At 44.5% G+C, this 19,265-nt stretch overlaps 1 protein-coding gene across 1 annotated transcript in view; it reads right to left on the minus strand.

Moving 5' to 3' along the window:
• znf106a (zinc finger protein 106a) overlaps window positions 1-19,265 on the minus strand; it is a 90,336-nt gene that overhangs the window by 20,770 nt on the left and 50,301 nt on the right. The window contains exons 8-14 of the mRNA XM_072569396.1: window positions 18,610-18,764; window positions 16,555-16,615; window positions 15,315-15,662; window positions 8,435-9,224; window positions 7,123-7,178; window positions 5,687-5,832; window positions 21-155 (exon numbers count right to left, since the gene is read on the minus strand). Coding sequence (XP_072425497.1) covers window positions 21-155; window positions 5,687-5,832; window positions 7,123-7,178; window positions 8,435-9,224; window positions 15,315-15,662; window positions 16,555-16,615; window positions 18,610-18,764 — 1,691 coding nt within the window. The remainder of the gene's footprint in view (window positions 1-20; window positions 156-5,686; window positions 5,833-7,122; window positions 7,179-8,434; window positions 9,225-15,314; window positions 15,663-16,554; window positions 16,616-18,609; window positions 18,765-19,265) is intronic.

Consider the following 19,265-nt stretch of genomic DNA (forward strand, 5'->3'; position numbering starts at 1 on the left):
CATGTGGTGTTATGACCCACCTTCACATCGTAGCAGCGCACAGTGTGATCACTGGATCCCGTATACAGACACGCCATTTTCCCTTGAATGTGTACGATCAGCAAGCAGTTCACCTTTGTACTGTGACCCTCGAAGAGCCCCACACATTTCCGACTCTGAAACAGAAGCACAAAACATATAATTAAATCTGTGTTGAACAATGCTTGCAGGAGAAACAACTGAGGATTCAGCAGGAAGAAGACATGTTGTTTCCTTCATGATTGAGTCATAGAGTCATAGAGATGAACAGCACAGAAACAGACTCTCCGGTCGAACTCATCCATGCCGACCAGATATCCCAACCCAATCTAGTCCCACCTGCCAGCACCCGGCCCATATCCCTCCAAACCCTTCCTATTCATATACCCATCCAAATGCCTCTTAAATGTTGCAATTGTACCAGCCTCCACCACTTCCTCTGGCAGCTCATTCCGTACACGTACCACCCTCTGTGTGAAAATGTTGCCTCTTAGGTCTCTACTATATCATTCCCCTCTAAACCTAAACCTATGCCCTCTAGTTATGGACTCCCCGACCCCAGGGAAAGGACTTTGTCTATGTATCCTGTCCATGCTCCTCGTAATGTTGTAAACCTCTATAAGGTTACCCCTCAGCCTCTGACGCTCCAGGGAAAACAGCCCCAGCCTGTTCAGCCTCTCCCTATAGCTCAAATCCCCCAACCCTGGCAATATCCTTGTAAATCTTTTCTGAACCCTTTCAAGTTTCACAACATCTTTCCGATAGGAAGGAGATCAGAACTGCACGTAATATTCCAACAGTGGCCTAACCAATGTCCTGTACAGCAGCAACATGACCTCCCAACTCCTGTACTCAATACTCTGACCAATAAAGGAAAGCATACCAAACGCCTTCTTCACTATCCTATCTAACTGAGACTCCACTTCCAAGGAGCTATGAACCTGCACTCCAAGGTCTCTTTGTTCAGCAACACTCCCTAGGACCTTACCATTAAGTGTGAAATCCTGCTAAGATTTGCTTTCCCAAAATACAGCACCTTGAATTTATCTGAATTAAACTCCATCTGTCACTTCTCAGCCCATCAGATCAAGATCCCGTTGTAATCAGAGGTAACCCTCTTCGCTGTCCACTACACCATTTTGGTGCCATCTGCAAACTTATTAACTATACCTCTTATGCTCACATCCAAATCATTTATGTAAATGACAAAAAGTAGTGGGCCCAGCACCGATCCTTGTGGCTCTCCACTGGTCACAGGCCTCCAGTCTGAAAAACAACCCTCCACCACCAACCTCTGTTTTCTACCTTTGATTCAGTTCTGTATCCAAATGGCTAGTTCTCCCTGTATTCCGTGAGATCTAACCTTGCTAATCAGTCTCTCATAGGGAACCTTGTTGAACACCTTACTGAAGTCCATATAGATCACATCTACTGCTCTGCCCTCAGCAATCTTCTTTGTTACTTTTTCAAAAAACTCAATCAAGTTTGTGAGACATGATTTCCCACGCACAAAGCCAACTGACTATCCCGAATCAGTCCTTGCCTTTCCAAATACATGTTAAAAATGCTTGATCTGAAAAACACAACAAAGATGATGCTGAACGGTTGGCAGCTCCTGGACCAGCTGGTAGACTGGCCTGAAGTAAAACACTGGAGCATTAATTTACTGCACCGACAGCCATTTGGTCCACTGTGTCAGTGCCAGGTATCAGTTCGAAAGAGCCACACTCTTTTCATTATACGCTATTAAACTACGGCACAAATGTTGCCCAATTTTCCCTGAACAGATTCTGTGATCTGTATAATGAACATTGCAAGGCAAAAGCATTTCAAGCTACATCTACCCTTTCTCTAAAGGGACCTTCTCCTGCCTGTTATCTGTGATATCTTTCAAGTGATGACTGTTCTATTTCAGATAGCTAGGCAGTGGAGGATTTAACAGGAGCTTTACATCCTTTAAGCTTTGATTTACAGAGACATATTACATACACACAGCTCCAAACCTAACAACCACAGTTGTTGAGTCTTCAGCTAATACCCATAACCTGAATACAAGCAAATAATTAAAGTTATAATTAATAATGACCCCTCATTACTCACTCCATAACCATGAAAAAGTTCTTTCCCTATTCATCATTTTAGAAATCTCAGTGAAATTTCTCCTTCAATTTCTATGTTTCAATGGGGACAGTCTTGATAGTTCACATCTTAGTCCTAACCTTAGTTTCCCATCCCTTGTATCATCCTGATGGACGTACATGGTCACCTCCCTGTAGTTCCCATGCTCCGTGGGGATTAGCCAAGGCTGAGAGGGGTCAAAGACAAAACGGTCTGAAATGTTTTCGTGACAAAGAATCAAGCAATTGAGCATGTTCTATGACCTGCCGTGAAAATTCAAATATCTTCAAATAGACGGAACTTTTAGACATTACGTGAGTCGAAATATTAGGTTTCCCTTTGTTTATCTATTACCATTAAGGCTATGGATCAATGTATTAGTATTAAAGTGATCTCAACATTCAACGCTGTTAGTGAATGTAAAACAGGATGAAGCCCATACTGACAAATGACATCACATTGTTGGACCATACACATGTGAAGCAAAGCAAAGGACTAAGGTCCGACATTGCAAACCACTTCTCAATGCAACTCCATTTTAAATCATCACCACCACCCTCTTGAGGGCAATTAGATGTGGGACAACAAAAGATGACCATACTGAGGATAACTATATAAATTCCAAGAGCTCATTTTTAATGTGACTCCAAGTGCCTGCAAATACAAAACAGCAATACAGCAGCTTGAAACAATTTGCCTGCTACAATTACAATTTGACTATTATAGATCAACATCTATCACATAAATGTAGAAAAGTATTATGGTCATACAGCATGGAAACAGGCTCTTTGGTCTACCATTTCTAAAACAGCTACCAAATTATACCAATCCCATTTACCTGTACTCGGTCCAAACCAACTATAGAGTCTTGATACTTTGTGAGACTGATCTTTTCAGTACTCAAAGGTTTTAGTCAAGCTCCCATCCCAGCATAGGACAATGGGTTAGATTCACTTTGTCCCCTTCCATTACTTACTAACTCCCTGCCTGGCTCACATTCTTGGCCTCACCGCTCCCACTTCCCCTCCCCTGGCTCTCACCCATCACTCCTTGACTAGCCTCCCAGGCCCCCCACTCTCAGTCTCACATCCCTTCAGTCTTGCTTTCACACCACACTCCAGTATCATCAGTTCTGATAATTGCTAGAACCATGTGGAAGAAGGTAGCTGCACGCCATGTGTGGGAACAGCACCTACTGGGGGGCATGCATCCCCTGCTGCTCCCAGTTACAGATACAGTCTTGCCAGATGGGCAGGAGATTCAATGCTGAGAACTCTCCCTCGGCCAGGCTGCAGGTCTCAACCAAAATATGCAAGGGCTTAGATCTGGTTTTGAGAAACTGCAATTCCACCAGCAGAAATTTCACATCCATAATTTCTGTAACTAAACTGGAGCTAGGAACAGCTTCAATAATCCTGAATGATTATGCACACATAAGGCCACTTAACCCATCCAATTTGCATTGGCTTCTCGAAATGCAATCCAGTCTCACACCCCATTCCATTTCCGCACTTATTCACGTTTATTGCCTTCATGCATTTCCCCAACTTCCTCTTTGAACCCTTCATGAGCTACTCTTCCATTTTCCTCGTAGGCAGTGAATTTTAGGTTAGTAGCACTTGTTGGCCAGAAATGCTCTTCTTCACACTACTGCATCTCTTACCCAAAAGAGTTATGTTGTGTCCCGTAGCCCTTGCATGATCAGCTGTAGAAATAGCTTGTCTTTCCCCACTTTATTTAAAATTGTCATAACCCTGCACTCCTCCACCAGATCTCTCCAATCTACTCCGCTGCCATGAGAGTAATCCCAGCTTCTCCAATTACAAGTAGTCCACTCAGCCTCTAGTTCCTGCTCCACTAGCCATTAAGATCATGGCTGATCAGTTTGTGTTTGTTTGTTTTGAATTTCACTTATTTCCAGTGAGAATCTTGCTACTTCTGCCTGGAAAAACCATTAATATTTGGTTTCCACCTCCTTCTGAAGCAGAGTTCCAAAGTCTCTCAACCCTCAGAGAAATGTTCTCATTTCTGTCCTAATAGGGTGACTCTGAACATTAAAAAAGTGCCCTCCAGTTCTGGTCTGATCCACAAGAGGAAATGACCTGTTCACATTCACTTTAAGACCATTCAGAATCTTATAAACTTCAATCAAGACAAAACTCACTCTTCTAAACTAAGGTGGAAACAAACTCAGCCTACTCAACTTATCCTCGTAAGGTATCATTACAGGTATCAATCTCATAATTCTCCTCTGAACTGCCTCCAATGCCTTCACATCATTTTTTAAAATAAGGAGACCAAAACTGCAGACAGTATTTGAGGTATAGTCTCACCAACATCCTTCATTTAGTAATATGTTTTTGTTTATTCTTGCCAAATTGAACTTCACATTTTCACACATTGTGCTCCAACTGTCAGGTGTTGGCCCACCCCTTCAACCTATCTTTCAATCAGCAACCTCATGTCTTGACCATGTTTTCCACCCATTTCAGGGTTTTCTGCGAGTTTAGCAAGCACACTGTCACTCAACTCAATGATTCAAATTGTGTAAAGTTGAAATGCCAGTACAGACCCCTGCAAATGTCCTCTCATCACACCCTGCCAATCAGACAAAGAAATATTTACAAATAGTCTCTGTTTGCTGCCAGCCAAACTGCTACCCATGCCGATATGCTATCCCCAATACCGAAAGCTTTTATTTTCTACAATAACTGTGGCACCTTATCAAATGCTGTCTGGAAATAAAAGGACAGGCTCACCTTTATCTACAGTATAGAATCATAAATATGCTACAGTGTGGACACAGGCCATTCGGACTATCGAATCCACACTGAACTTCCAAAGACCACCCCACCCAGACTCACCCCCACCCTGCACGTCTGCATTTCCCATAGGTAACCAACCTAGCCTGGACACTTGGAGACAATCTAGCATGTCTAGTCCACTTAATCTGCACATCTTTGGACTGTGGGAGGAAACCGGAGCACCCGGAGGGAACCCACACAGACACAGGGAGAATGTGCAAAATCCACACAGACAGTCACCCGAGGCTGGAATCAAACCGGGGTCCCTGGTGCTGCGAGCCCACAGTGCTAACCACTGAGGCACCTGGCGGTCACTATGAATTACTCCTTCAAAGAACTCCAATAAATTGGTTAAATATTATTTCCTTTTAAGAATACCACACTGACGCTTCCCAATTGTTGACAGTATTTCTAAGTGTGAAGCTATAATCTTTTTAATGACCAATTCAAACACCACCCCATGACAAACGTTGAAGTTAACTGGCCGCCAGATCTTGGTTTTCTGCTTTTCTCCCTTCTTGGAAAGGCCCTCTAGCTAAAATTCTGAGTTTAACTGTTTCCTTGAACAGCGAAGTCAAACCTATTGCTACCAAACCTTTCTTCACAGTCAAAAAAAATCATTTGTGGCTGATATAGAGTGTGCAGAAAACTGATGCCTAGTATAACTGCAACCAGGTATCACTGAAACAAAAAGCTAGATCAATGAAGTGGCCCATCACCACGGTATGAACACAGACTACTCTTACCATCAGGTTGTAGATGCGCACGGTTTTATCAGCAGAGCAGGTATACAGGTGGCCATTGTATATCTGCATGGCATTGACAGATGCCTGGTGACCTTCAAAGGTTCCTTCAGTGGGATTTTCATCCTCTGCGCCATCCGAAGATACCTCTAAGAGGACAAGGCAGTGATCACGCAGAGAAACAAAACTTGCTTGCACCTCAAATCATCACGACTGCACACTTAAGTTTCCCAGGGTTAAAGGCAGGATTCTTGGCAGTGCAGAGGAACAGAGATATCTTGGGGCTCACATCTACAGATTCCTCAAAGTTGCCTCCCATGTTGATAGGGTTGTTAAGAAGTCGTATGTTGAGTTGGCTTTCATTAGCCGGGGGATTGAATTTAAGAGTCGCGAGGTTATGCTGCAGCTCTACAGAGTCCTGGTTAGACCACACTTGGACTGTTGTGTTCAGTTCTGGTTCCCTCATTATAGGAAAGATGTGGAAACTTTAGAGAGGGTGCAGAGGAGATTTGCCAGGATGCTGCCTGCACTGGAGGGCATGTCTTATGAAGGAAGGTTCAGGGAGCTAGGGCTTTTTTCATTGGATTGAAGGAGGATGAGAGGTGACTTGATAGAGGTGTATAAGATGGATAGCCAGAGACCTTCTTGCCATTATGGAAATGTCTATCACAAGGGGTCATTATTTTAAGGTAATCTGAGGAAGGTTTAAGGGACATGTCAGAGGTAGGTTCTTTACACAGAGAGTGGTGGGTATGTGGAATGCACTGCCAGCAGTCGTGGTAGAATCAGATACATTAGGCAAATTTAAGCGGCTATTGGATAGGCACATGGAAGACAATACAACAAAGTGTATGTAGGTTAGTCTGATCTTAAAGTAGGATAAAAGGCTCGCACAACATCAAGGGCCAAAGGACCTGTACTGTGCTATACTGTTCTATTACCAGCACATGGACATAGAGTCATAGAGACGTACAGCATGGAAACAGACCCTTCTGTCCAACCCATCCATGCTGACCAGATATCCCAACCCAATCTAGTCCCACCTGCCAGCACCCATCCCATACCCCCTCCAAACCTTTCCTATTCATATACCCATCCAAATGCCTTTTAAATGTAATTGTACCAGCCTCCACCACTTCCTCTGGCAGCTCATTCCATACACGTACCACTCTCGACATGTTGGAATTTGCTTGCTTCAGCACTGGAAAACTGATACCTGCCTCCTACTGACCTAGCAAAATGCCCTGACGATCAATAGGGGAGCAGGAAGCACGGAGAGGAGTTGGGTGGCTGTGTGGCTGGTGGGGGAAGACACAGGCAGGGACAGAATTAAGTGGACAAGTCATCATCACTATCCATACATGCTCAAGGTCACGCCATTCAAACACACAAGTGCCCAACAAAATCTCAGTCATCTCGTTCAACATTGGGTTTGTTACCTGATGTGTTCCTTGATCCTTTCAATGATGACCCAGGAGTCTGTGTCTCAGCCACACTATTTAAAAACAGAAAACAAACATTGGTGTGGTGGACACCACTGTCACATGGTAAACAGAGCTAAGTATCTATTCAAAGTTGATCCATGATGGGACCCTCCTGAGATAGGGCTACACAGTCAGAGTTTAGGTGTTAGTCAGAAGGCCAAACTGCCCTTGCGGTGCATGTAAAAGATGCTGATGGCACTATTAGAAGAGAAGTATGGCAGCTCCTTTGGTGAAATTTAACCTGCAACCAAGACAATATCACCATGAGGACTGTGGGATAAATGTATTATAGACTGACAGCTGAGTTTCCCTACATTACAACTGACTGTGAAACACTAGGGGTGCCCTGAGTTTGTGAAAGGTGCTTTCCCCTCCCTACCCTTTTAAATCAGCATAGAATCCCTAATGTGTGGAAGCCATCAAGTCCACACCAACCCTCTGAAGTGAATCCCACCCAGACCCACCCTCCTAGCCTATTCCCTATAACCCTGCATTTCCCATGACTAATGCACCTAACCTACACATCCTGGACAATCCACCCTAACCTGCACATCTTTAGACTTTGGAGCAAACCGAAGCATCCAGCAGAAATCCACACTGACACAGGGAGAATTAGCAAACTCCATACAGACAATCGCCCGAGACTGGAATCAAACTCAGATCTCTGGCGCTGTGAGGCAGTGTTAACCAATGAGTCACTATGCCGCCCACTTAAAGCTTTCCCTTTTTCTAAAGTGATGGTATTGAACCAGCGAGGTTGGCTCATGACGGCACTGACTGCTACTGGGTGCAATACCACAGGCCCGAGATTCCTGGCGATGCTACACCTGCACAATATGGAGACCAGGTTGCAGCACTCAGCTTGGTGTCAATGCGGAGACTGTTTAACTCCTCATCAGCTGAGTCTGAGATCTCTCATTGTAGTCTGTCTAGGAAGGACATCGCGTGTTTACATGGTATCTTTAATGTACTGAAACATCCCTGTGTAGATGTTTTAAAGGACAATTTTAAAGGAGGAGAGAGACTGGGAAAAGCAAGGAGGCTCCCAGGGAGGGAACTGCAAAGCAGCAAGGCTCAGGCAGCTGGAATCATGACCATCGATGCTCGAGTGATAAAAATGGCAAGAGGCCTGTAGTTGATGATCAGAGGGGGTAGTAGGCCTTAAAACAGATTGTGCAGATCGATGAGGGACATGAAGAGAGGAAAGAGGAGAATTTGAAAAATGGGGAGATTGCTAAACCTGCCCATAAACCTCTCTGAGTCTCACCTCTTAGTGAGGCCAGTCACCATCTCACTGGTCGAAGTTACCTCGTTGCAGCCTGCTTTGGGGGTGTCAGTCGGACACTGACTTGGAATCGGCTGCTCTCCTTTGGACGGGCTGTCAGGCTGCTCAGTCGCCAGTTCCACAGATTCAACATCAATAACATCTACCTGGGGTTTGGGGATTTCGACCAGCTCCACAGAGAAATCACTGTCCGTGGAGGCACTCGCCATTTCACTCTCCCCCTTCGGGCCACCTCTCTCCCTGGGGACCGAGATGCCCTCCGACTCTTGGGGGGTTGAGGTCGTGACTTTTCCCTTGGGCGTCCTTTTATTTTTCAGTTTGCGGGTGGGTCGGAAAATCTCCGTGTCTTGCTCGGTGTCGCTGTTCTCCCCCGCTTGCTCCACCCGGGCGGACTTTTTCTTTCTGAGTTTCTTCTTCTTTTTAATGCCTTTGCCCTCCGAGGCGGTGAAAGAGGACTCGACCACCTGCTCGCTTGCCCGGCTCCTCCGATCCTTCTCAGGGAACTTTGGATCCTTCTGGCACTTTCCAGCTGGCGGTGGGTTGGATTGGTCTGGCATGGCGGATGCCTTTCTCTGCTGGGCCTCCCCAGTCTCACCGCCTTTCTGGAGTCTAAATGCCGGGGGCACGGTGCCGCGAGCTTCCTCAATCCCACTTCTGCTGCAGTCCACAGGTATACCCGGTCCCCCAGGGCCCAGCAAGGAGAGGCCTTCGCCAAGTTGCTGCAGAGGCGGTGGCAATGTGATGATTGGGAAGCCCAGAGATCGCATTTCACCTGCACGGAACAGAGGAACAGATACATCTCAATGGGGTCCATCAAACAGTGAATTGCATTTGCCTGAAACAACATCAGGATGTCCCCACAAGCTTTACACAACCAATGATACTCAGATAGATCATCACAGTCATAGAAATGTACAGCACGGAAACAGACCCTTCGGTCCAACTCGTTCATGCTGACCAGCTATTCTAAGTTGAACTAGCCCCATTTGCCAGCATTTGACCCATATCCCTCTAAACCCTTCCTATTCATATATCCATCCAGATGCCTTTTAAATGTTATAATTGTACCAGCCTCCACCACTTCCTCTAGCAGCTCATTTATACACACACCACCCTCTGCGTGGAAAAAGTTGCCCCATGGGCCTATTTTAAAACTTTCTCCTCTCACCCTAAACCTATGCCCTCTGTACTTAGGGAGGATATTCCTGGAATACATCCAGGGAAGTTATTTGGATGGAACTGAGAAATTATCACCTTATTGGGATTGTACTATAGACCCACCAACAGTCAGCAAGAAATTGAGAAATAAATTTGTAAATCTTTAAGAATAATAGGATGGTTTTGATAGGGGATTTTAATTTCCAAACATAGACTGGGACTGCCATAGCATTAAGGGTTTAGATGAAGAGGAACTTGTGAGGTGTACAGAAGACAATTTTCTGATTCAGTATGTGGAAGTACCTACTAGAGAAGGTGCAAAATGTGACCTACTCTTGGGAAATAAGGCAGGGCAGATGACTGAGGTGTAAGTGGGGAGCACTTTGGGGCCAGTGACTATAATTCTATTAGACTTAAGATAATGATGGAAAAGGATAGACTGGATCTAAAAATTAAAGTTCCAAATTGGAGTAAGGCCAATTTTGACGGTATTAGGCAAGAACTTTCAAAAGTTGATTGGGTGCAGATGTTCACAGGTAAAGGGATGGCTGGAAAATGGTGATGCCCTCCGAAATGAGATAACGAGAGTCCAGAGACAGTATATTCTGTTAGGGTGAAAGGAAGGGCTTGTAGGTGCAGGGAATGTTGGATGACTAAAGAAATTGAGGTTTTGGTGAAGAAAAAGGAAGCATATGTCAGATATAGACAGGAGAGATCGAGTGAATCCTTAGAAGAGTATAAAGGCAGTTGGAGTATACTTAAGAGAGAAATCAGGAGGGCAAAAAGGGGGCATGAGTGGTTCAAGGGGGCAGCTCCCCACCACCTTTTTGAGGATAACAAAGTTAAAAATCACACAACATCAGGTTATAGTCCAATAGGTTTAATTGGAAGCATACTAGCTTTCGGAGCGACACTCCTTCATCAGGTGGTTGAAGGAGTGGCGCTCTGAAAGCTAGTGCTTCCAATTAAACCTGTGAGACTATGACCTGGTGTTGTGTGATTTTTAACTTTGTACAGCCCAGTCCAACATCGGCACCTCCAAATCAAGTCCAACAAGTATACGGTTTTAAAAAAAGGCTAGATTATTTAGACAAACCAAAACCCTCAAAAGTTGCAGTTGCTGGAAATCAGAAATGAAAACAGAAATTGTTGGAAAAAGTCAGTTCAGGTAGCATCTGTGGACAGAAAGCAGAGTTAACGAGTTGGGTCCAGTGACCCTTCTTCAGAGACCCTCTTCAGTTCTGAAAAGGGAGTGCTGAAGCCCAATGTTAACTCTGCTTTCTCTCCACATGTTACCTGACCTGCTGAATTTCTCCAGCAATTTCTGTTTTTGTTTCTAGATTATTTAGATTGTGGAAGTGCAGTTGTAAGTAACTGGGATTAGATTTCTTTTCCCAGAGTTGGATATGGAAGGAGGAAACATAAGGCACAGAAAGGGGATGAGCAGAGAATGGGATAAAGGTCATTGATGGCCTTATCGGCAATTGATACCATGAAATAGAGAGACTCTCAAGAAATAGAAGGGTTAATGGCACAGCCATGAATACAGGCTGAGGAGTCCACATGGAAAGGAGACTTCAGTGCAAGGATGACATTTAAGGAAGATCAGAAGGGTGGGATAGGTGCTGAATAGCAGTTCTTGATACACAACCACAATATACGAACACCAATTGGCTGCCTGCAGTGAGGGTCACATCATAACACAAAAACCTTTTGTGACTTTCACGTAGGAAAGCAAAACAAGGTGTCTTAGCAGACCATTACTATACAAACCATGACAGGAAATAAGAAATATTAGGTTACCAAAGCTTGGTTATAAAGATAGGTTTTTAAAAAGGCATTAAGATGGAATGGGGGAAGATACCAGAACCTAGGGCACAGGTAGCTGAAAACGTGATCACCAGCAGAGGACAAATAGAAATCAGAGACATTAAAGAGAGATTTCCCGCCGTGCCACCAGCACACACATCCAGAGAATCATTAACCAGCATTTCCGTCACTAGTGTGGTGCTAGAAAAACACAGGTCAGGCAACACCCGAGGAGCGGGAGAATCGACATTTCGGCATAAGCACTTCATCAGGAAAGAACTGACTTTCAGGCATCAGCCCTTCATGAGGAAATCTGCAGTCCTCACTTTCACCTACCATATCCGTCACCACAAGTCACACATACTCCTCCCCAACCTTGTTCACCCTCCGCAGGGACTGGTTCCTCTGGAGTGCCCTTGTCCAATCTTTCTTCACTCCCAACAACAACCCCCCACCCCCCCACACACAGCATCTTCCTCTGCAACTGCAGAAGATGGAACACCTGCCCCATGTATCTCCTCCCTCCTCAGTATCCATGGGGCCAAACATTACTTAGAGATAAAGCAGTGCTTTACTTCACACAGTCTAGTCTACTGCATTCACTGCTCAGAATGTGATCTCCTCTACACTGGGGAAACGAAGTGTAGACTGGGTGACCACAAAAGAGCCTGAGCTTCCAGTTGCCTGCCACTTCCACACAGCACCCTGTTCTCTGGCTCAGGCTTGCTATGGTGCTCCAGTGAATCTCAGCACAAGCTGGAAGAACACCACCTCATTTTCTGCTTGGGAACCCTGCATCGGTCTCGACTCAATATTGAGTTCAATAACTTGAGGACTTGAACTCTCCCATCTTCTTGCCCCTAGCCCCACACATCAGACCTTATTATCACAGTCAGCTACAACGCATGAGGAGAGTTTGACTAGGTTAGGTTTGTTTTCGCTGGAGTTCAGGCTAATGAGGGGCTATATCAGAGACTTATAAAAATTCTAACAGGATTGGATAGGGTAGATGCAGGGAGGACGTCCCTGATGGTGGGTGTGTTCAGAACCAGGGGTCACAGTCTGAGGATTCAGGCTAGACTATTTAGGACAGAGATGATGGGACATTTCTTCACGCAGAAAGCGATAAGCCTGTGGAATTCATGATCACAGGAAGTCGTTGATATCAAAACATTGAATGTATTCAAGAGGCAGCTAGGTATAGTACTTGGGGGCAAACGGGATCAAAGGTTATGGGGAGAAAGCAGCATTAGGCTATTGAGTTGTTTGATCAGCCAGGATCATCATAAACACCCTGGACCGGATGGGATTTATCCTTGGATTCTCTGGGAAGCCAGGGAGGAGATTGCACAGCCTTTGGCTTTGATCTTTATGTCATTGTCTGCAGGAATAGTGCTAGAAGACTGGAGGATAGCAAATGCTGCCCCCTGTTCAAGGAGGGGAGTAGAGACAACCCTGGTAATTACAGACCAGTAAACCTTAATTCAGGTGTGGGTAAAGTGTTGGAAAAGTTTATAAGAGATTGCAATTATAATCATCTCGATAGGAATAAGTTGATTAGAGGTAGTCAGCATGGTTTGTGAAGGATAGGTCATGCCTTACAAACCTTATTGAGTTCTTTGAGAAGGTGATCAAACAGGTGGACTAGGGTAAAGCCGCTGATGTGGTGTATATGGATTTCAGTAAGGCGTTTGATAAGGTTCCCCATGGTTGGCTACTGCACAAAATACAGTCATGGGATTGAGGGCGATTTAGCAGTTTGGATCAGAAATTGGCTACTGAAAGAAGACAGAGGGTGGTGGTTGATGGGAAATGTTCATCCTGGAGTTCAGTTACTAGTGGTATTTTGGGTCCACTGCTGTTTGTCATTTTTATAAAAGACCTGGATGAGGGCATGGAACGATGGGTTAGTAAATTTGTGGATGAGACTAAGGTTGGTATAGTTGTGGATAGTGCTGAAAGAGGTCGTAAGTTACAGAGGGACATGGATAAGTTGCAGAGCTGGGCTAGGGGTGGAAAATGGAGTTTAATGCAGAAACATGAGAGGTGATACACTTTGGAAGGAGTAACAGGAATGCAGAGTACTGGGCAAATGTTAAGAATCTTAGTATTGTAGATGAACATGTACATAGATCCCTCAAAGTTGCCACCCAGGTTGAGAGGGCTGTTAAGAAGGCATACAGTGTGTAAGATTTTATTGGTAGAGTGATTGAATTTTGGAACCATGAGGTCATGCCGCAGCTGTACAAAACTCTGGTGCGGCCGCACTTTTTTTGCATACAGTTCTGGTATGTGGAAGTTTTAGAAAGGGTTCGGAGGAGATTTACTGGGATGTTGCCTGGTATGGAGGGAAAATCTTATGAGGAATATTGAGGGACTTGAAGCTGTTTTCGTTAGAGGGAAGAAGGTTGAGAGGTGACTTAATTGAGACATACAAGATAATCAGAGTTAAAAATCACACAACACCAGGTTATAGTGCAACAGATTTAATTGGAAGCACACTATTTTTCGGAGCGACGCTATCACCTGATGAAGGAGAGTCACTCTGAAAGCCAGTGTGCTTCCAATTAAACCTGTTGGATTATAACCTGATGTTGTGTGATTTTTAACTTTGTACACCCCAGTCCAAAACCGGCATCTCCAAATCAAGCTAATCAGAGGGTTAGGTAGGGTGGACAGGGAGAGTCTTTTCCCGAGGATGGTGATGGCTAGCACGAGGGGTATAGCTTTAAATTGAGGGGTGATAGATATAGGACAGATGTCAGAGGTAGTTTATTTACTCAGAGAGTAGTAGGGGTGTAGAATGCACTGCCTGCAACAGTTAAAGACCCACCAACTTTACAGGCATTTAAGTGGTCATTGGATAGGTATACGATGAGAATGGAATTGTGTAGGCTAGATGGACTTTGGATTGGTTTTACAAGGCAGCGCAACATCGAGGGATGAAGGGCCTGTACTGCGCTGCTATGTTCCATGAAAGGTGGAGCAGGCTAAAGGGCCAGATGGTTTCCTCCTGCTCTTATCCTCTTTGTTTCTGTGTAACGCACAACCCATTGTTCGCTACTGACAGTCCTCATAACTAGATAGTTACCCTCCTACAAGATCGTTATCTGTCTGGACAGACCTTTGTCTGTCCAATTGTTCTTCCCTAGCTTTGGACTCTATCCCCCATCATCATTTACGCCTCATCCCCTCCCCCCACCCTATCTTCTGCATATAAACGGTCATTTTTCTGCACTGCCCTCAGTTCCGAGAGTCACCAGACCCGAAACGTTAACCGATTTCTCTGGCTTCACTGTTCAAGAATGCAGTTAAACTCAGGATTTTGGCTACAGGCCCTAACCATGAGGGGAGGGGAGCAGTAAACCGAAAGCTAATTGATCAGTTAACTTCAACATCTGTGGACAGAGGTCAGGGTTAACTTTTTGGGTCAAGTCACCCTTCCTCAGAGCCCAAAATGTTAATTCAGATTTCTCTCCACAGATGGTGCTAGACCTGCTGTGATTTTCCTCCAATTTATTTTTGTTTCTGATTTACAGCAACCACAGTTCTTTCGGTTTTTTACATTAAAGAGAGGTCTGGCCTGCCTTCTCAAGTGGATGTAAAAACACCATTTCATAGAATAGGTAGGTGAGTATTTACATCAGTGTCTTGACCAATATTTATCTTTCAACTAGGATCACCAGAACAGATTAGCTGCTCATCGATCACATAGCTATTGGTGAGATCTCGATGTATACAAATTGTCTTGCCATGTTTCCCAAATTCAGTGACGGCATAAAATACTTCATCAGCAATGCAATGCCATGCCCAGGCGCATGCATGGTTCAATGCTTAAGCTTATGAAAGTGCTGCATCATCAATGCACATATTTTCCTTTATCCCAACCCTGTACCTTTGTTGTGAGCTCCTGGAAGTGCCAACTGCGATGAGGCAGAATGGAAACCGCTGCTTGGCACCCAGGGGTCTTTCGCATTCTCTTCCGTCCTTTTTGGAGAGACAGGCTCTTGCTTAATGGAAGTGTCTGGCATTGATTTCTCCATAAAGGTCTGGAGGGCAGAGGATGTTTTGACGTTGTGTGGCCGGGCGATGGAGCTGGAGCCAGGGGATGAGTTGTTCAGCAAGGGTGGCGAGAATGAGGTCTGCAAATTGAGCTCAGTCAATCCAACGTGCAGCTCGTTGTTGCTGCTCCTTTCAGTGGCTGGACTGAGTGGCAGTCGCTCCCCAGTAGAATCATATGATTCTGAAGAAGACCACAAAGATTCTGTCAGGAATGCAGTATCAATCACAGACACAGTCCCTGATAACTTCGATGAAAACGGGCAGCAATATTGTGTACAGCCTGCCCTCCACTGACATCAGCCAGCTGACTAGCTGAATTATCCATCTACGCCTGCCCATCCTCTCTATCAACAGAATCTCTGTAAGAGATCTTATTCCTGTTCCCTCTCCCAATAGAACACCCTACTTGTCCCCACTCCCAGTGGATTCCCCAGCCAGTTTCCTCTCCCAAACAGGAACCAATACCAACCCTACCCCATCTCCTGTGGCTTCTTCCTTGTGGGTGGCATGGTGGCTCAGTGGTTAGCACTGCTGCATCACAGCGCCACGGACCCGGGTTCAATTCCCAACTCAGGCAACTGTCTGTTGGAGTTTGCATATTTTCCCCGTGTCTGCGTGGGTTTCGTCTGGGTGCTCCAGTTTCCTCCCACAATCCAAAGATGTGCAGGTCAGGTGAATTAACCATGTTAAATTGTCCACAGGGTTAGGTGCATTAGTCAGGGGTAAATATAGGGTAGGGGAATGGGTCTGGTTAGGTTACTCTTCGGAGGGTCGGTGTGGACTTGTTGGGCCAAAGAGCCTGTTTCCATAGTGTAGGGAATCTAATCTAAAAGCTCTCTGTACCCCACCTTGCACCCCCAAGCCCCACATTTCCCCCCTTCAGCCTCACTCCCAATACCTCTTTCCCAATATCACCTTCTAGTCTACTGATCAATGGGCACAAATGTGATGCCTGATTCAAACCCTGAGTGAGAGCTATCTTGGAATCAGACCTCTACGCAGCATTGTACGAAGAGTGTCAGTTTGGATTCTGCACTGAAATCTTTGGTGTGAGTCTTTTAAATGAAACACACCTTGTAGTCCTTGAAGGATTTCAATTCTCTTGCTCCTCAAAGTGCTCATTTCCAGAGTGATCTGTACAGAAGATAAAAAGGGACCTGTGATAAAAAGTAACAGCGTTCCCAGCATACTGTGAACACTGGAACCTTGCATGAGGCATACCATTGGGAAATAAAGCCAAATGTATAAAACTGCAAGGAAGAGGCATTTTGTTACATCTTTATGTCTTGTGCTCATCAGGACAATCAGGAATTAGTAAGAGTTACTAATGTAAAGAGAGTTTTTAAAAAAAATTCAGTTTCGGGATGATTGGGCCAGCATTTATGCCAGTTCCTAGTTGCCCTTGAGAAGGTCATGGTTCATCTTGAACCAGTGCAGTCCACGTGCTGCAGATAGACCCACAATGCCCTAAGGAAAGGAAATCCAGAATTTTGACCCAGAGACACTAAATGAATACATTTCCATATCAGGATAGTGGATGCCTTGAATAGAACCATGCAAATGAAGGTTTCCATGTATTTGTTGTCCTTCGAGACGGAAATAGCTGTGGGTTTGGAAGGTGTTGTCTAATGACCCTGCTGAATTCTGCAATGCATTTTGTAGATAGTACACACTGTTGCTGCTGACTGTTGGTGGCGAAAGGAGTGAATGCTTGTGGATGTGGTGCCAATCAAGCAGGCTGCTCTATTCTGGATAATGTCAATCACCTTGAGTATTGTTGGAATTGCACCCATCCTGGCAGGTGGGGAGTATTCCATCACACTCCTGACTTGTGCCTTGTAGATGGCTTTGGGTAGTCAGGATGTGAATCACTCACAACAGGATTCCTACCTCTAATCTGCTCTTATAAACACTACCCTAGTGGCAAATCCATTTTAGTTTGTAACTAATGGTTGTTGATAGTGGGGAATTCAGTGATGATTATGCCATTGAATGTTAAGATGATTAGTTTTTCTCTTGTTGGAGATGGTCACTGCCTAGCATTTGAACAATACAAATGTTACTTGACACTTGTCAGCTCAAGTCTGGATATTGTCCAGATCATGCTGCATTTGAAAATGGACTGCTTCAGTCCCTGAGGAGTCATGAAGGGTGAACATTGAGCAATCAGTGAACATCCTCATTTCTGACCTTATGATGGAGGGAAGGTTATTGATGAAACAGCTGAACGCAGTTAAGCCTAGGACACTTCCCTGAAGAACTGCTACCAAAATGTTCTGGAGCTGAGATGATTGACTCCCAACAACCGCAATAATTTTTCTTTGCAATAGATATGACTGAACCAATAATGAACAGGACAGATATATACAGGAATGGTGATAGTGTTCACTGGGATTTTGCAAGGTACAATTCCCTGAGTTCGACTATATCAGGCTGTTGCTTGATTTGTCTGAAAGACAGCTCTCCCAATTTGGGAACTAGCCCCTAAACATTATTAAGAAGGACTTTGCAGGATTGACAAGGCTGTTTCCCATTATCATTTCCAGTTTGAGGTGGTCCATCTGTATCTATTGCATTATTTCAATTTTATTTTAATCAGTTGATGCAATCTAATGTCTCGCTGGGCCATTTCAGAGTCAGATAAGATTGAGTACTGTGGGTCTGGAGTCACGTGTAGACAGACTTCCTTCTAGAAATGACATTAGTGAAGCATTTGGGTTCTTTTACAATAATTAGCAATAGTTTTGAGGTCATCACTATACCATATGTGGACAGTCACGATTGATTGGCAAATAGACTAAAGGATATTGCCATGGAGTTGCCTTAGACAATGGTTATGACAGTTAACAGGCAGGTTGACTCTAATTGGTCAAGATATTGCCTGAGAAATAAACCAGTGAGCGGCTGTCATCTATTTTGTTGAGTTGATACATGCACAGTGAGCGCACGTTTGTTAAACACCATAACCATCATCAAGCATCGAACTACCTGCCCCTTCATATTATCAAGTATTCATATATGTGGGAGAGTTTCACAAACATTATATCCCATTCTTAGACCTTATCCAATGTCACATCCCATTCACTGGTTTAATCCAGAAGAAATTTTTATTCCAACATAGCAAGTACCTGTTGTTTGAGAACCAACAGCTTTTGAACCTCAATGTAGGCAGCCTGGAGCGTAGCACGTGCCTGCAGCAGGTTACCATCCAAACTTTGCAATGCTTTGTTTAACTCATCCTCCCGTAATGAAATGCTCAGCAACTGGTCCACCTGGCACCTTTCTGGAATTAGATAATCAACAGTCTGAATTCTGACTCACTTGAACATGGCACTCACTGAGGATGGTACAGACAGAACAACATTCCATATCAAAATGAAGCATCCGAATAAATTGCCAGGTGCTCAATGTCTTCAAGAGTTGGGGGCAACATTGTGTCTTATTCAGACACAGTATAAATCTTTTATGGTTGTAGAGCTGGATATTGGAATTAACAGCTTTAGCATGGTAGGGGATTGAGTGGTAGTTTTTTCTTAAAAGAGGCCTGATCAGTACACTGACCTCCTAGCGTACCATAAAGTCCCATACTTCTAGGACTCTACCCGAACGGTGAGCCTCCCATTCTCTGCTTATAGAGTACTACCCTAACTGCTGGTACAAAATCCAAATGGGCAGAGGTTGGAAATCTAAAATAAATGCTGGGAATACTCAACAGGTGAGGCAGCATCCGTAAAGAGAGGAACAGATTCTCATTTCAGGTTTATAATCCTTTAATCTGGACAAA

This window comes from Chiloscyllium punctatum, chromosome 4 (genome assembly GCF_047496795.1).
Source record: "Chiloscyllium punctatum isolate Juve2018m chromosome 4, sChiPun1.3, whole genome shotgun sequence".
Classification (NCBI taxonomy): Eukaryota; Metazoa; Chordata; class Chondrichthyes; order Orectolobiformes; family Hemiscylliidae; genus Chiloscyllium; species Chiloscyllium punctatum.